At 42.8% G+C, this 17,826-nt stretch overlaps 2 protein-coding genes across 2 annotated transcripts; both read right to left on the bottom strand.

The window, feature by feature from the left end:
- Positions 1-208: 208 nt before the first annotated feature.
- On the bottom strand, positions 209-6,020 carry LOC139402120 (glucose-induced degradation protein 4 homolog). The gene is made up of 7 exons (XM_071146191.1): positions 5,671-6,020; positions 4,979-5,038; positions 3,524-3,531; positions 2,393-2,492; positions 2,118-2,219; positions 1,850-1,980; positions 209-1,504 (listed from the first exon to the last, which is right to left on the bottom strand). The coding sequence occupies exons 1-7, from the start codon at positions 5,893-5,895 to the stop codon at positions 1,441-1,443; spliced, it is 690 nt and encodes a 229-aa protein (XP_071002292.1). The 5' UTR covers positions 5,896-6,020; the 3' UTR covers positions 209-1,440.
- A 468-nt stretch (positions 6,021-6,488) lies between these two features.
- On the bottom strand, positions 6,489-17,234 carry LOC139402121 (dynein regulatory complex subunit 3-like). Its single transcript, XM_071146192.1, has 12 exons — positions 17,075-17,234; positions 16,800-16,916; positions 16,431-16,597; positions 16,102-16,248; positions 15,352-15,471; positions 14,982-15,094; positions 14,571-14,745; positions 13,152-13,283; positions 10,038-10,108; positions 9,647-9,770; positions 6,989-7,120; positions 6,489-6,784 (listed from the first exon to the last, which is right to left on the bottom strand). Exons 1-12 carry the CDS (start codon positions 17,232-17,234, stop codon positions 6,677-6,679), a joined length of 1,566 nt encoding a protein of 521 aa, XP_071002293.1. The 3' UTR covers positions 6,489-6,676.
- Between the last annotated feature and the right edge of the window lie 592 nt (positions 17,235-17,826).

Raw genomic sequence — 17,826 nt, forward strand, 5'->3', positions numbered from 1 at the left:
GTATTTCTATACCTCATCTTTTCCTCCTCCAGCCAAAACTCCATACTAGCTCACTCTCTCATCTGTCCCATGGCATTTAGTCCACTGCACACACTTTGATTTGTAGCGCTCTAGCATTAGCGTCACCACGCAGACAAATTCTGATATTTTACACTAAATTTGTCTTTTGACCAGATCAGCTCTGAAAAAGATCTGATTGGTCCAAATAGCAATTAGTGAGAAACAGGCAGGCCAATTCTGATCTGTCTAAATGCAGCCCAAGCTCAATCTGCACTACACACTCTCTTCCACCAGTACTTCAGAGCCACCACACATAAATCAAGACACAGAGCAGTACCCTCAAATAGCGGTGTCAAAGCAGTTTAAAAGCCTGGTGAATAAAAACTCTTTATTATATATCTATACACATGTAAATTAACAACAATATTCATTTTCAATAAATACTCTGGTGGCCGTGTGATCACTCACGTACATCATCATAATACTTTTTAAAAGTCCTTTCTGAAAATAAAATGGAAAGTAGGTAAGCGCCGGATAAGACATGTGTTTGTAAATTGCATAGAAAAATGAGTGAAGCGTAAATCACTTCATCAGTTCACTTGGTTGAGGCAGGGAACGGTAGGAGAGGCTTTTCAAAAAGCAGCAGTAACAGCAGCCTGGAAATATGTCCGCCAATATGAACTAGGGCATGGGGACTCCCTCTATAGGTCAGATGATGTCGACTCCACCATCTCAGAGAGAGGACAGATTTAAAGTAGCCATCGGTGTGGTATTATGTGTTTCAGTAGCCCGCAACACACATCTGATTATGCCCTGCCTTCAAATATCAACCTTCACCAAGACGTCATCCGACCAAGCCGTCAGATCTTGCATCATGGCAGATCATTGACCATCGATCTTCTGTTGAGCACACCCTTGATGATGTCACACCTCAAGACCTTATGGAGATCCATCTTTTCAGGATTGCTTGCCCACTCTGTAGCTCGGTCAATCTCAATCAGGCCTCAATTCATTGAGACAAATTAAAATGCAATATCAAACTTTGTACTTAAATCTTAGACTGCTGCACCCCCCACCCATTTTCAGAGGGGCTGGGGGGGATTCCCAACTGAAAAGTGGAAAGCGTTTTCAACATGGTGGAAAGAGGAAAAGTAGCTTCAAAAACAGGAAGCTGAATGGAGAAAGAGTGGGGAAGAGAAAACAACCAAAGAAAAAGTGCTGTTGATCCCAGCTGATGCAAAGTCGAGAAAGGCAGGCTGGGAAAAACTGTCGGTCGGTGGCCTTGTTCTTTGTCTATCCCTCCCTCCTTCCACTTCTCTCCCTTTCGCCAGGGAATACTGATAGGTACATCCTTGGCATGATTGGTCAGTTCATCTCCCCCTCCATGAGCATGTCTCTAGGGCAGTGCCTATCAAAGTCCCCTCTGCCAGCGGGCGGGTATCACCGGAACTCGTAGATGGGCATACTGTGTTCCTGGACATGGGTGAGGTTTAACGACTGGTACCTGAAAGAGAACAAGGGGACCAAGAATGAGCAGCTAGCCAGTAGCCACATCCCTGTATGTTCACATCAGATCAGCACACAAAACAACTGGTACAGAACCTAACTATCTACTAAAGATGTATTAACATGACCTAGTATGCTTAGTACTAGCAACTATCAAAATATGTACTCAATCTGAATATCCCAAAGAGCCAAACTGTACAGTGCATCTATCAGATTTGAACAAGCCATCTAAAATATTGACACTCCACAGTGTGTTTGCATCCCAAATAGCATCCTATTCTCTATATAGTGCACTACTTTGACCAGGGCCCATAGGGTACCATTTGGGACCCAAACTATGTACCATTCAGAGCTTCTGTGGTAGTAGTAGCCTTCAATGGTGGCTGTGGACTTCTGGAAGCAGATATAGTAGAAACCAGCGAAGGACGCCCCACTGATGTCTTTAATGGTGTGGTCCGGGACCAGGAACTGCTCCTGTAAGGGAGCGAACAAGAAACAAAACAGTCACTAGATGGACATGTTAGAAAGGACAAGAGACAGAGGAAGCATTCAAGTACATACAGGGAGAGAGAAAGAGAGATCAATGGAACGTCAGGTGATATTGGACTCACCTTCCACCTCATAAAGACAAAGTCACTGTTCTTCAGCTCTTCGTAATCAAAGTCGTCCAAGTTGAAGCTCTTTGCATACTGATAAAAAGCCTGAAACTTACCCTGGAAAGAAACAAAACAAATGTTGTTTTAGTTGTACTTTTTCTCAAAGACAATTAAATACTGAAATACAAATGCTGCATCCAATAAGTGTTTGTTAAAAAGAAGAAAACACCAAATGACTACGCTTTAATGAGAATATAAACTGAATGACATCGAGAGCTTCAAATAAATACCCAGTGCTTGCGGTCCACATCTTCGTCGGCGTCCCACTTCCTGGTTAAAAAGGGCCTCTTTCTACTGATGATCTCTCCTGCGAAGAACGTTGTAAGAGTAAGAAACAAAACGTGGTGAGAGTGGGATACTCCTGCGAGGATCAGAAACAGAACGTGGTGAGAGTGGGATACTCCTGCGAGGATCACAAACAGAGCGTGGTGAGAGTGGGATACTCCTGCGAGGATCACAAACAGAGCGTGGTGAGAGTGGGATACTCCTGCGAGGATCAGAAACAGAACGTGGTGAGAGTGGGATACTCCTGCGAGGATCAGAAACAGAGTGTGGTGAGAGTGGGATACTCCTGCGAGGATCAGAAACAGAGCGTGGTGAGAGTGGGATACTCCTGCGAGGATCACAAACAGAGCGTGGTGAGAGTGGGATACTCCTGCGAGGATCAGAAACAGAGCGTGGTGAGAGTGGGATACTCCTGCGAGGATCAGAAACAGAGCGTGGTGAGAGTGGGATACTCCTGTGAGGATCAGAAACAGAGCGTGGTGAGAGTAGGATACTCCTGCGAGGATCACAAACAGAGCGTGGTGAGAGTGGGATACTCCTGCGAGGATCAGAAACAGAGCGTGGTGAGAGTGGGATACTCCTGCGAGGATCAGAAACAGAGCGTGGTGAGAGTGGGATACTCCTGCGAGGATCAGAAACAGAGCGTGGTGAGAGTGGGATACTCCTGCGAGGATCAGAAACAGAGCGTGGTGAGAGTGGGATACTCCTGCGAGGATCAGAAACAGAGCGTGGTGAGAGTGGGATACTCCTGCGAGGATCAGAAACAGAGCGTGGTGAGAGTGGGATACTCCTGCGAGGATCAGAAACAGAGCGTGGTGAGAGTGGGATACTCCTGCGAGGATCAGAAACAGAGCGTGGTGAGAGTGGGATACTCCTGTGAGGATCAGAAACAGAGCGTGGTGAGAGTGGGATACTCCTGCGAGGATCAGAAACAGAGCGTGGTGAGAGTGGGATACTCCTGCGAGGATCAGAAACAGAGCGTGGTGAGAGTGGGATACTCCTGCGAGGATCAGAAACAGAGCGTGGTGAGAGTGGGATACTCCTGCGAGGATCAGAAACAGAGCGTGGTGAGAGTGGGATACTCCTGCGAGGATCAGAAACACAGACTAAGAGCTGGGTTCATTAGTGAACACCGTAGCTAATCTTTTTGTTTATTGGACAAGTTCAGGTAAGTCCCTTGCCGTTTGATTTGGTTCCTAGAGAATTAGAGACTACGACCATGTTTCCTTCTCCGTAAGGACTTTCACTAACAAAATAGTGTTTTAGTTATACACGGCACTCACTTTATGTTTTAAATGTAACTAGGCAAGTCAGTTAAGGACAAATTCTTATTTACAATGACGGCCTATCCCGGCCAAACCCTAACGATGCTGGGGAAATTGTGTGCCGCACTATGGGACTCCCAATCACAGCCGGTTGTGAAACAGCCGTTCTTACAGTCACACACATAACAGTTGTCCAACAAATTAGGTAAATATGACCAATTATGTTCTGGGTATAGACCTGAATACATGGATCTAGCTGTGCTCCCACTTACCATTACCATAATCTGACTCTACAGTCATGATTACCAAGGTTCCTTTAGGAAGGGTTTCTGGCTGGAACACATGCTGGTGCAGTGACAAATTAAGTGTCACACACAGGAATGCCATCAATAACAAACAGCAATGCCTTTTTAATGCAGGGTCATATTCATTAGGCAACAAACAGAAGAACAGAAAAACTAAAACTGGGAGGGACAACCTCAACGTGTTCTCTTTTTCCGTTGCAAAATTATTTGCTGCGGTGTGTCCGATTGAATACGACCCAACTCACTGTAACACTATGCCAAGGTGCCAGATCAGTGGTAGGTAGCACCTTGTTAAGTAAACAAAGTGCACCATTTCCCTGAGCATTCCCTTTGAGTCAATCACAACTAATTCTCTAGGAAAAGGAGGTGAACGGGGCCAGAGTAGGGATCTGTGTAATTTACAAGGAGAGAGTGGGAAGAGCCCTGATATTTAGTGTTGCCAGTGAGAGAAAGTGCACAGCAATCACATTTTGTACCACACACCCTCTGAATTGTAGACATTGCTGTAGACAGACAATGCAGGCAGAGAGCTGCAGCACACAGGCCTGTTCTTTGACTGTCTGCACCATTTTAGAGGCAGTCAGTCAGGCAGTCAGTCAATACATCCATGTAAGATTAAACATCCAAATACAGTATACAGTGCTCAGACAAGACACTTTTGCAACGTAACAGATAGGCCTTCATACTGGTGTTACAAATTGGTCAATAGCTGGCTCTGGCTTGTTGTTTTAGCATGTTGTCATAATGCATGCCAGTTTCACATTGGTTGGTTGTACCAGTATACATGTCAATTGGGGCTGGTAAGCTGCATTGCACTTGGCTTACACTGACCTCTGCCATGATAAGTTCCCAAAAGGGGCTTATAGACCCATCATGGGTCTATAACATCATCACTCATTGCATGTGAGGGGTAAGGTAGAAAGAAGTACACTGTATCTGACCCAGTTCTGCTCCACTTTACCTCGGTTAGGCCTTTGATCTTCAGGTAACCACACAGATAAGAGTCCTCCATGGTCACATGCTGCAGGAGACAAACAATCGCACAATGAGTGGTATTCAAGTGCAGTGGTCACAATGTCAGTGTGTGTACAACAAGAACCCATCAGGTGGCTTCACAAATGACAACCAGGCTATTAACGAGTTCAGATATATATATATATTTAGTTTTGTCAAATGAATGAGCAGGCCTATTCAATAGTCAGCTGTCTGTGAATCTGGGCAAACACCAATGAAAATGCTGAATGCTAGCCACCTATGTCATTTAGCAACTAGGCCATATGTTAACATACATCATGCATGTTAATGCCAGTATTCATATATCCAAATGTTTGCATAAACAAAATGTTCATCTCACTGCCAGTTAGCTGGCTGTTCTCTCTCGACAACCCTAGGGGGCCCAAGAGGGCTTATTAACATTTACAGTCGATTTGAATGGGCCATCTAGCTGCTAACTACAGATTGCTTGCTGTCAAGCTTGTTAAACTAGTTTGTTTGCTAACTAGCTAGTTCACCTGGTTAGTTTGCTAAATCGGTTGCTTGTCAGTGGTGGTTGGCAGTCAGTAACGTTAGCAGCAGTGACAAGACAACCTTACATGGTCAGCTAGTAAACATGCCATCCATTATACCAAGCTTCTTAAAAGCAAGAGTATTTACCTGCAAAACGACCTCAACATCATACGAGTTTCCTTTGCTCTTCTGATGTCCTCGAAACTGTGAACCGCTGTACAGCAGCGAAGTAGCTACCCCGGGCTGGTGCGTGTTGATCGGCGGAGGAGGGATAAGAGAGGCCGAGGATGTACGGGCCGCACTGCTGCAGCACTCAGCTCGAACAGGCATGATGAGCGCTAATGCGTGCGTATCCCCGACTGCAACAGTCATGAACCACAGACTGAGGAAGCTCTTAATATGGAGAGGGGCTACTGACCAGCAGTATCTAGAAGCCTGCCACTTTACTATACTCCTCCCCGGCCCTAGGATAGCTCACTCTGGACGTGTACTGGCTTTAAGAGAACGTCAACTTGTCTTTAGACAACTCAGAATCACCCTATTTGATTGGCTGGACATGTGCACTCCTCATTTGAACGGAAACGTAATTGGATAGTCTTCGGAAATGCATTCTGGGATATGTAGTTGCACATTTGTACGCTACTTTCCACTAAAAAATAGCCATTGAAGGATCAGCGTTCTTACAGTTTTGTACTAAGGTTGAAAACGTATATATTTGGACCCTACTTTCTATTCGTTCTGAAATGTATTATAGAATACAACGATTATAATCTAAACATAACAATATGTTTAGTTGAATGGTTTTGGTTGGGTGTTGATGGTTATGCATGGTTAGTGTATCTCGCACGCACGCGCACACAAAACACACACAGTAGATGGCAGAGTTGTCCTAGAGAGTTGAAATATGAACCAGTTAGGAATAGACAAACATTTCTGCCTGTTTCTGGACATGAACACAAGGGAAATAACACTGAGGATTCATTAAAATAATGAACTTCATTTTGACACAATTCAATGTTCTTATAATCCAGGTTCATGGAAATAAGTAAGTATGAAAATAAGGGCATTTGCTGTATGCCTGGGGCTTGTCTGTGAGGCTTGAATCTGTGTTAGGATGGTTTCTTCTGCTATATTTCCTTTCCCCTCTTCTTAATCAATGGTGCTCATGTTGCATCTCATCCAGCTGATCCCTAACGTAGTCAATGTAGTTGTGAATCTCTGAGATGCGCTTGCGATTCCGCTTCACCTCTTCATCTTGTACCTGCATGGACAGGCGAATAAGAGACAAAACAACAACAAATGAAAAGGTATTCTTCATGGTGGAAAACTGTAAACTGTCATACTGAGTGTTTGTGGCAATGCCTTGCCTTCCCCATAGAAATACAATGTATGTCATCCTATTTCAACTCATTCCCCATAGAAATACAATCTATGTCATCCTATTTCCATGCATTCCCCTGCCTACTGATTTCATCAGAGCACTCATCCAGCTGTTGCAGCGCGTCATCAGCTCGTCCTCACGGTTGTCGATCTTCAGCAGGTGGGTGTCGTGGGAGGCGCTGACTGCATTGATCACTGTGTCCTTGTCTACAAACAGCTGCATGGGGGGACAGACAGACACGGTGTAACACAGATGAATGATGTAGGCTGAAATTACCCCAAGACACTGATCTTGGGTCAGTTTTTCATTCTCAACATAATGGGCAAGGTTAGGATTGAGGGAGGGAAAGCTGATCTGAAATCTGTACCTAGGGGAAACTTCACCATGGCACCAGTGGGATCAAAATACTGCTGAGTGCCACTGGGGAAAGTGCTGCTGAGGTGCTACAGATCTTAATTTGACCCTGCTTCTCACAACAAGAAAACAGGAAATATTAATTATGTGGATTATAATGAATATAATTCTTTTGTTTTGGTAGACTTTTTTTTTGTTAGGGCAATTACAAACTTTAGAAGACTTTTTAAACCTTGAATACACTACAATATGCATTTTCTGCTGCGCCGGTATATTGTCTGTGACAACAGACTGATTAAATTAAGATAGCAGATCTGTAGTTTCAATAGCAGTGACAGTGGAAATGTTGTCAGAGAAGTGAGGGTGGAAAAGCAGTAAGAACAGAATACAGTTGGACTGTGTGCAGTGTGTTTGAGTGCAATATGGATGAGCATGTACACATACAATATTAAATCAAATTTTAATTGTCAGATGCTTCGTAAATGACAGTGAAATGCTTCCCAACAATGCAGAATACAATATGATGAGTGTGGAAGTGTGTGTGTGGCAAATGTGTGCGTGTGTGGAAGTGTTATGTGCAAGTGAGTGTGTTCAGTGCATTCGGAAAGTATTCAGACCCCTTGACTTTATCCATATTTTGTTATGTTACAGCCTTATTCTGAAATGGATTAAGTAAATAAAAAATCCTCATCAATCTACACGCAATACCCCATAATGACAAAGCAAACATTTAGCAAATGTATAAAAAATAAAACACAGAAATACCGATTTACATAAGTATTCAGACCCTTTAATATGAGACTCAAAATTGACCTCAGGTACATCCTGTTTCCACTGATCATCCTTGAGATGTTTCTTCAACTTGATCGGAGTCCACCTGTGGTAAATTCAATTGATTGGACTTGATTTGGAAAGGCACATACCTGTCTATATAAGGTCCCACAGTTGACAGTGCATGTCACAGCAAAAACCAAGCCATGAGGTCGAAGGACTTGTCCGTAGAGCTCAGAGACAGGATTTTGTCGAGGCACAGATCTGGGGTGCGTACCAAAAAATGTTGGCAGCATTGAAGGTCCCCAAGAACAGAGCGGCCTCCATCATTTTTAAATGGAAGAAATTTGGAACCACCAAGACTCTTCCTAGAGCTGGCCGCCTGGACAAACTGAGCAATCAGGGGAGAAGGGCCTTGGTCAGGGAGGTGACCAAGAACCCGATGGTCACTCTGGCAGAGCTCCAGAGTTCTTCTGTGGAGATGGGAGAAGCTTCCAGAAGGACAACCATCTCTGCAGCACTCCATCAATCAGGCCTTTATGGTAAAGAGGCCAGACGGAAGCCACTCCTCAGTAAAAGGCACACGACAGCCCACTTGGAGTTTGCCAAAAGGCACCTAAAGGACTCTCAGACCATGAGAAACAAGAACTCTTTGACCTGAAAGCCAAGCGTCACATCTGGAGGAAACCTGGCACCATCCCTACAGTGAAACATGATGGTGGCAGCATCATGCTGTGGGGATGCTTTTCAGAGGCAGGGACTGGTAGACTAGTCAGGATCGAGGAAAAGATGAACGGAGCAAAGTATAGAGAGATCCTTGATGAAAACCTGCTCCAGTGCACTAAGGACCTCATACTGGGGAGAAGGCTCACCTTCCAACAGGACAACGACCCTAAGTACACAGCCAAGACAATGCAGGAGTGGCTTCGGGACAAGTCTCTGAATGTCCTTGAGTGGCCCAGCCAGAGCCCGGACTTGAACCCGATCAAACATCTCTGGAAAGACCTGAAAATAGCTGTGCAGCGACGCTCCCCATCCAACCTGACAGAGCTTGAGAGGATCTGTCTAAAAACCTGTTTTTGCTTTGTCATTATGGAATATTGTGTGTAGATTGATGAGGGGAAAAAATATTTTAATCAATTTTAGAATAAGGCTGTAACATAACAAAATGTGGAAAGAGTCAAACGGTCTGAATACTTCTGAATACGGTCTGAAAGCGCTGTCTGTGTTGGAGTATCAGTGTAAGTATGTGTGAGTGTGTGGGTAGAGTCCAGTGTGTGTGCATAGAGTCAAAAAGAGTTAGTGCAAAAAGGGTCAATGCAGATAGTCCAGGTAGCTATTTAGTTAACTATTTAGCAGTCTAATGGCTTGGGGGTAGGAGCCCTTTGATCCCAGACTTGGCACTCTGGTACAGTTTGCTGTGCGGTAGCAGAGAGAACAGTCTATGACTTGAGTTGCTGGAGTCTTTGACAATATTTGAAAATGTTTGTGGAGATAAGAGACAGGGTTGAGAGAGGGGTAGGGAAACACTATTTAGACTGCGTCTCAAATAGCCACCTATTTCACATATAGTACACTACTTTTGACCATGGCCTGTAGGATTTTTCTGACACTGACCATTCGGACATCATCTGGCATATCCTCCTCCAGCTCATTCTTGGCCACTCGCTCCAGGGTTGCCACAGCGATTTCTAGTAGCTTCTCGTGATGGTGGTTCTCTAAGTCTCGGCACTGGGCGAAAGTGGGTCTGTGTCAAGGAGACTTTGTCTGACACTGTACACTGTATATCAAGCGTGTCAGAGGAGGAGTGCTGATCCAGGATCAGGTCCTCCCTGTCCATGTCATCTTTTAATTGGAAAACTGATCCTAAATCAGCACTTTAACTCTGAGACGCTTGGTACATACAGACCCTGATTTGAAGAACTGCATCAGTGCACTGCAACACCATTATAATACACATGCAACGTTTAGTTATATTGAAATAAATACCTAAGGTAGAAAAGGATATATTCCTTGAACAACTTCAATGAATCCGGCAACCATGTCTGAAATGTTCCTCTCAAAATCTTTGATTATGTCCTATAGAAAAAAAAGGAGAATAGTTATTGACATATGAATAACGTATCTCAAATTGAAATGTGTGTTTTGATATCAAATGGAAAATACAAATTTATTAATTAACCACTCCAAACATTCTTCTATAAATGAGAGTTTCCATATGAACTCTTGCACGTGTACTATAATATACATCAACCGTGCACACACACACACACACACACCACACACACACACACACACACACACACACACACTTTGTTGCTTTTATGAATTTTGTCTTGCTGCTTTTTGTTTTATGTTGCTCTGTCTGTATGCTACGTCTTGCTTGTCCTATGTTGCTCTGTCTGTATGCTATGTCTTGCTTGTTCTATGTTGCTATTGTCTATATTGTAAATGTTTTTAATAACCTGCCCAGGGACTGCGGTTGAAAATTAGCCGGCTGGCTAAAACCGGCACTTTTACTGAAACGTTGATTAATGTGCACTTTCCCTGTAAAAATAAAAAATAAACTCAAACTCAAACACACACACACACACACACACACAACATAATTGAGGATGCAGTGCACGCGCTTTCTCATCCTTTTTTAAATGTATTTTATTTTGAAATTGCATTGTTGGTTAGAGCCTGTAAGTAAGCATTGACAAATAACGTGACAAATACACTTTGATTTGATTAACAACAACTCCATTCAGAATATTAAGTAGCAGTCTACCTGTTGGCTCTTGGTCGTTGTAGCCTATCCTTCTCCTTTAACTTTTAATTCTGTCATTTTAATTCCATCTTCCAATGATTACATATCTCCTAACTTTTGCCACACACAGAGCCTATATGACTGTAGCCTATTGACACTTTGATGACTAATGATTGGTCAACAACTACTACTGCAGCAGTCACGTTCGGCTCTGTACGGGTCCTTCTAGACAAGTCAGTTAAAATGACACAGACCCAAGGCCTCCCGAGTGGTACAGCTCTCTAAGGCACTGCTTCGCAGTGCTTGAGGCTTCATTACAGACCCGGGTTTGATCCCAGGCTGTGTCACAGCCAGCCATGACCGGGAGCGTGGTCTGGGTTAGGGGAGGTTTGGCCGGCCTGGATTTCCTTGTCTAATCACCGTATAGCAACTCCTTGTGGCGGCCGGGCAACTTTGGTCGCCAGCTGGACAGTGTTTCCTCCGACACATTGGTGTGGTTGGCTTCCGGGTTAAGAAGTGTGTCAAGAAGCAGTGTGGCTTGACAGGGTCGTGTTTTGGAGGACGCATAGCTCTCAACCTTTGTCTCTCCCGAGTCTGTAGGGGTGTTGCAGCGATAGGACAAGACTGTAAACACCAATTGGATTTCACGAAATTGGGAAGTAAAAGTTTAATTTAAAAAAAAGGACAAAAAAGGACACATACCAGAGACCCGAGAATTTCATATGAGATCCGACCCAGACCCATGACATTATTTAGAATTCTGGATCTGCCCCTAATCGGGTCCCAGATCGGGTATCTTGGATTGGTACAGGTGGATCCGTAAAAACCTCTACTCCTAACCTCTTAGAAGTTATTCAGTTCAGATTTAAGGGCGGCCAAGAATGTAGATCTTAACTCTGGGATATGTTGGACGGTAGCGTCCCACCTCGCCAACAGCCAGTGAAAGTGCAGGGCGCCAAATTCAAAACAACAAAAATCTCATAATTAAAATTCCTCAAGCATACAAGTATTTTACACAATTTTAAAGATACAATTCGCGTTAATCCAGCCACAGTGTCTGATTTCAAAAAGGCTTTACAGCGAAAGCACCACAAACGATTATGTTAGGTCACCACCAAGTCACAGAAAAACACAGCCATTTTTCCAGCCAAAGAGGAGTCACAAAAAGCACAGATATAGATAAAATGAATCACTAACCTTTGATGATCTTCATCAGATGACACTCATAGGACTTCATGTTACACAATACATGTATGTTTTGTTCGCTAAAGTGCATATTTATATCAAAAAATCTCATTTTACATTGGCGCGTTACGTTCAGTAGTTCTAAAACATGCTGTGATTTTGCAGAGAGCCACATCAATTTACAGAAATACTCATCATAAATGTTGATGAAAATACAAGTGTTATACATGGAATTAGAGATATACTTCTCCTTAATGCAACCGCTGTGTCAGATTTCAACACAAACTTTACGGAAAAAGCAAACCATGCAAAAATCTGAGTACAGCGTTCAAACAACAAAGCAGCCAAAAAGATATCCGCCATATTGTGTAGTCAACATTAGTCAGAAATAGCATTATAAATATTCACTTACCTTTAATGATCTTCATCAGAATGCACTCCCAGGAATCACATTTCCACAATAAATGTTTGATTTGTTTGATAAAGTTCATCATTTATGTCCAAATAGCTTCTCTTGTTAGGGCGTTTGGTAAACAAATCCAAACGCGCGTTCAGGTCCAGCCGAACGTCGGACGAAAAGTTCAAAAAGTTATATTACAGGTCGTAGAAACATGTCAAACTAAGTATAGAATCAATCTTTAGGATGTTTTTATCATAAATCTTCAATAATGTTCCACCCGGAGAATTCCTATGTCTGTAGAAAAGCAATGGAACGAGAGCTAACTCTCTCATGACCTCGTGTCACGAGCCTGTAGCACTCAGCCAGACACCTGGCTCAATCCCCTCTCATTCTCTCCCCCTTCATAGTAGAAGCCTCAAACAAAGTTTTAAAGACTGTTGACATATAGTGGACGCCTTAGGAAGTACAATATGACCCCATTTACACTATATATTGGAATGGCAAAGAGTTGAAAAACTACAAACCTCAGATTTCCCACTTCCTGGTTAGATTTTTCTCAAGTTTTCGGCTGCCATATGAGTTCTGTTATACTCAAAGACATCATTCAAACAGTTTTAGAAACTTCAGAATGTTTTCTATCCAATACTACTAATACTATGCATTTATTAGCATCTGGGACTGAGTAGCATGCAGTTTACTCTGGGCACCTTATTCATTCAAGCTACTCAATACTGCCCCCCTGTCACCAAGAAGTTTTAACAACACACAGACAGACACACACACACCTCCAGCTGGTCGACGAGCTGCAGCTCCTGGGTCATGAGGCTGTCACAGAGCTGGTTGATCTCCTCGCTGCAGTGGTTCAGCTGGGCCTCCAGGAGACGTGCGTCTGTGGCCTGCTGTATCTCAGACATCACCTGGGTGTGTGGCCACGTGGAGATACACAACATTTATGTGTGATTTGCATGATTATTTTGTGATTTGTAAGATTCATGTACAGTGGATTTGAAACGATAAGAATCGCACCGTTTTTGTTAAACTGTTGCTATCAGGTTTTTTTTCAGCAGTTTGTTAAATCATTATCCAGAGCCATATATTTCCGTAATATTTTTTATTATTGTTCTTATTCTAGACATTCAGTTACAGAGCATTATTTAAATATTCCCCATGTAATATTAATGGGGCGCTAACATAGCTGCCATAGAATGTGAAAGTTTAATGTAAATACATCACAATGCTCCTTCTAGACATTATATTCCACATGTTATTTTAATGCAGCACCACCATGGCTGCCATAGAATGTTGTAGTGTCATGCAAATGCACATCATGCAGAAAACCTCAATTGCCAAACTCTCTAAAGAACATGGCTCTTACGTTATCTATGTGTGGCCAAGAAGATATTCAGTGCATATAAATACATTAAATACGCAATATTTTTTCCAAAATAATTCAAATGAAATGTATTTTGACACTTATATCCCTCCATAGAGATGGGGCCGATAGGAGTCAGTTGAATTCTATGGGCCATATTCATATTTAGCCTCTGCTGAAGACCATTGTCCAGCCCAAGAACTACATGTACTTTTGTATTGTTTTTTAGCATCTTTGAGATTATCTGTATAATGAAAAGCGCAAAATAAATTAAATATATTATTATTATTATTATTATAAAGCATCTCAGAGTAGGAGTGCTAATTTAGGATTTTTTAAAAACTTTTAAATATTGATAAAGGTTGCATGGGCAGGGAAGAACTGTAATTAAAGCATTTTCCAATTAGACTTGCCAATTGTGTGGCCAACATTTTCCAATTAGACTTGCCAATTGTGTGGCCAACATTTTCCAATTAGACTTGCCAATTGGTCTACTAATTAAGATTTGTAATCTGCCAGTCTGCGCTGAACTGATGCTCTCAAACGGGACCATTTCACTGTCAGTGCAAGTGAAAGCCGGTTTTGACTAGATGGAATGCCGCTAATATCAGAAGTTACTCTTCGTAGCATGTTAGGAGAACCCACGCAGCAGGTTAGGAGAATCAATGTAGCAGGTTAGGAGAATTAGGTTAAGGTTAGGAAAAGCATTAGTGTTAGCAAAAATGCTAAAATTCTCCCCAACGCTACTCGGATATGCAGGTTTTGACATCACTTTGACATTAGCGGCATCCTTTCTTGACATGACCTTAAAAGCTACAGTCCCATGACGCACCTGTCGCCTGGCTTTCTCAAAGTCTGCAGCGATCTGTGCTGCTCTCTGCTGGTTGTCGTCCACGGCTTCTCTGGAACAGTCAAAGAAGGACTTGACCTCGTCTTCCCTCCGGCCGCGCTGTGCCAAGCCAATCTCAAACACCTGCACACACAGCGCCACCAGGTGGCTCTTGTATGTAGGAACAGAGTCAAGGAAGGAGCCTTCGATGCAATAGTAGAATAATCAACTTGTGTTATTTTCCAGTTTTTTTCTCTCCTTGAAATCCCTATCTTACAACAAGATATATCATTCTACTATTATTTCACCTGCCTCTGCTTTTAGCCATCCATCAAATCAAGGGCCAGTTGTCAAAGGGAGAAGGCATGCTCCAAATAGACTGACACTGAGAGAACAGAGTATGGAGAAGGATATGTCTCTAGTAGTACAGACACTCCGGGGAGGTAGGCCAGCTTGGCTGCCTCTGCATCATCTGCGTACATGCTGTCAAACAGATATGGGCCATTCAAGAGCTCCACAAAGGCATCCTGTAAGTAGGGAAGACACACACACACACACACACACACACACACACACACACACACACACACACACACACACACACACACACACACACACACACACACACACACACACACACACACACACACACACACACACACACACACACACACACACACACACACAACAGTAGATGGCAGAGTTACCCAATGATTTCAAGCTCAATGCACACATGGATGTAGAATGTATGCTTTGCTCTGAATGTAGGTTTTTCGTAGGGTACCCTGTGCAACTGCAGCTCGTCCTCTTGCTCTTGCCTAGCATCCATCGCCCTTCTCTCCTGGGCCTCATTGTGGCGCATCTCCTCAATGGCATACTGGTATTTTCCAAACGCCTGCTCTCGCTACATAAGGAAATACTTAATGTTCAATGCCTGCCTAAATGGTTGGTAGAGTAAAAAGCAAGGTAAGGTAAGGCAAGGTATTCATGTATTAATACAAACTAATGGTATATCCAGTGCAGTGCTTGAAGAAAAATGTATAAACTAGACCTTTGGAACTGTTCTTTAAATCTGTGGTTACAATATGGATGGGATGTGTAAAGGTTTGTCAGTTCAGCAGTTTTGCAATTCTGCTTTTAGTATGGTGCTTATTCAGCTGTCTGATTCCCAGGGGAAACGTTTGTAATCCATGACTAACCGTTTTGTAATGCTCTCGTTTACATCAATGCTTTAATTCATCAGGACAGGAATGTCCCTGAGCCTAGGCATAAATCTCTTATTTTGTAAGACTTGTGTTTTGTAAGACTTATGGTATGTTGGTGTGGATACAAGCACATATATATACTGTACAACCTTGTCAGCCCATTGGTGCTCCTGTGCCTGTCGCTCTAACGCCAGGGATGTGTTTCTTATAGGTACAGATCTAGGATCAGCTTCCCCTCCCCGATCCTAACCTTAACCATTAGTGGGGGGATTACAAGACTGACCCAATATAAGTGTCAAGGGGCAATTTCACCCTGTTCTGTCACTCACTGTTTGTTCATCCAGTAGCCTGAAGTCCAAGTAAACCAACTCTGGAAGGTAGGCAGCAACAAAGATCTTGTAGCGGTCCTCTTTGCAGATGGGGTTTCCAGCTAGGTTGAGAGTGCGCAGGTTCTTGAACTTTCTGAGGTAGATCACCTGGGAATCAGAGGATATGGTTGATTGCAATTCCTACAGTGTCCAGCAAACATGCAATACCAGCCCATACCATGAAAATAACATATTTTGTCACAAATATTCTACAGTATACAATTTGAGAGTTTACATTCATAATTTGAAACATAAACAATACATGTATGTAGTGTATGAAAGTTACTCACATTTTCCAACTGAGCCAGGAAGTTGTTCCCAATAGAGAGAACGTGTAGGTTTAGGAGTGTGTCCATGTTCTCAATGACAGAGATTCTGTTGTTGTAGAGACTCAAGTCTTCCAGCTTCACCAGAGAATCCAACCCCTCGATCCCCTCAATGTTATTGAAGGACAGATCTAGAGGAAAAGAGAAGATAGAGAGAAAGATAATATTGATAGCTAGGCCATAATAGACTTGTAACAGTGAAGGGCTTGTCTTTTAGTGACAAACAATATAGTCATCTTGATCTAGCTATATACAGTTTAACACATACATTACCTGTCTAACATTTACTGTATGTGGAACATATTCAGGGTCTATGAGAGACGGCTTTCTTACCCAGCCATTTTAGATTAGTGAGGCGCCCCAGTCCTTCAATCTTCTCAATGATGTTATTGTCCAGTTGTAGCTTGGTCAGAGACGTGAACTGCCACAGGTGATCAATCTTCAGGATGTCTATGGACAAAAATATAAAAAATACGGACAAAGTAAGGAATAAAAACTATTTCCACTGCAACTATTGCCCTTCTCTCTGTGGACAATGGACATGACATGCCTGCACCAAAAAAGTATGCAAATGAATGAAGAACATCAACATCTGTCAAATGTCTTACTCTTGTAGTCCAGGCGCAATTGGCAGACTTCGTCATACTGCATGCCCTCCTCCTTGGCAATCTGCCCAGCCTGGTCTTGAGGGCCTTGCTCCTCCACTGCCTTCTGCAGTAGCTCCCCGTCCACCAAACTGGGCTCTGCGGTATCATATAGCCTGCTCATCCTGCTAATGTCTCTGGATCCACTGACTCTCTACCCTGTACTGTTACTGTGGAGAGAAGAGCAACGCAATATCAAATGCTGCATTCAATGCCACTGTCTGGCGGTGGTTGTAGGTTTAACAAATGTTTTTCTGATTGATAAACAGTGAGTCTCAGTGTCATCACAATCCTGCCAGGTACGTAGCTTTGTAGAGTTGAGTGGCTGTTTTGCAATAACAAATAAACACAAACTGTGTATAATGTATTTATGCTAGGTTAACTGGCTAACGTTAGCTACGGTGGCTAGCTATAAATATTGTAAACAAACGTTTATATAGATAGCTATAATACAGTAACTTAACGTTAACTAGCTAATAGTAGCTAGTACTTTTTCAGCAGTAACACAACACAACAAGCCAGAGCTGAGTAACCTAATTTCTGCTAAATTAAAAAGGTATCAGATTGCTCTCTCTCTCACAAGCTGCTGTTTTGAGAGACCACAAGAAAACCAAACAACAAAGTAATTTGAAAATAAATGTATGTTATCAGCCTCATACCTTTCAAACCCAAGTCTGCTGCGCAAAGATGTATAATGTTGCCTAGCAACCAGGCAG

This window comes from Oncorhynchus clarkii, unplaced genomic scaffold (genome assembly GCF_045791955.1).
Source record: "Oncorhynchus clarkii lewisi isolate Uvic-CL-2024 unplaced genomic scaffold, UVic_Ocla_1.0 unplaced_contig_640_pilon_pilon, whole genome shotgun sequence".
Taxonomy (NCBI): domain Eukaryota; kingdom Metazoa; phylum Chordata; class Actinopteri; order Salmoniformes; family Salmonidae; genus Oncorhynchus; species Oncorhynchus clarkii.

Coding starts and splice junctions, on each gene's coding strand:
- LOC139402120 (XM_071146191.1), bottom strand. CDS start 5,895: ATGACTGTTGCAGTCGGGGATACGCACGCATTAGCGCTCATCATGCCT. Junction 5,039..5,670: donor ATGTTGAGGTCGTTTTGCAG/GTAAATACTCTT, acceptor TGTCTCCTGCAG/CATGTGACCATGGAGGACTC. Junction 2,220..2,392: donor ATGTGGACCGCAAGCACTGG/GTATTTATTTGA, acceptor GTTTCTTTCCAG/GGTAAGTTTCAGGCTTTTTA.
- LOC139402121 (XM_071146192.1), bottom strand. CDS start 17,234: ATGAGCAGGCTATATGATACCGCAGAGCCCAGTTTGGTGGACGGGGAG. Junction 16,249..16,430: donor TCCTGGCTCAGTTGGAAAAT/GTGAGTAACTTT, acceptor TCTGATTCCCAG/GTGATCTACCTCAGAAAGTT. Junction 14,746..14,981: donor GTGTCTGTACTACTAGAGAC/ATATCCTTCTCC, acceptor CTCTGTTCCTAC/ATACAAGAGCCACCTGGTGG.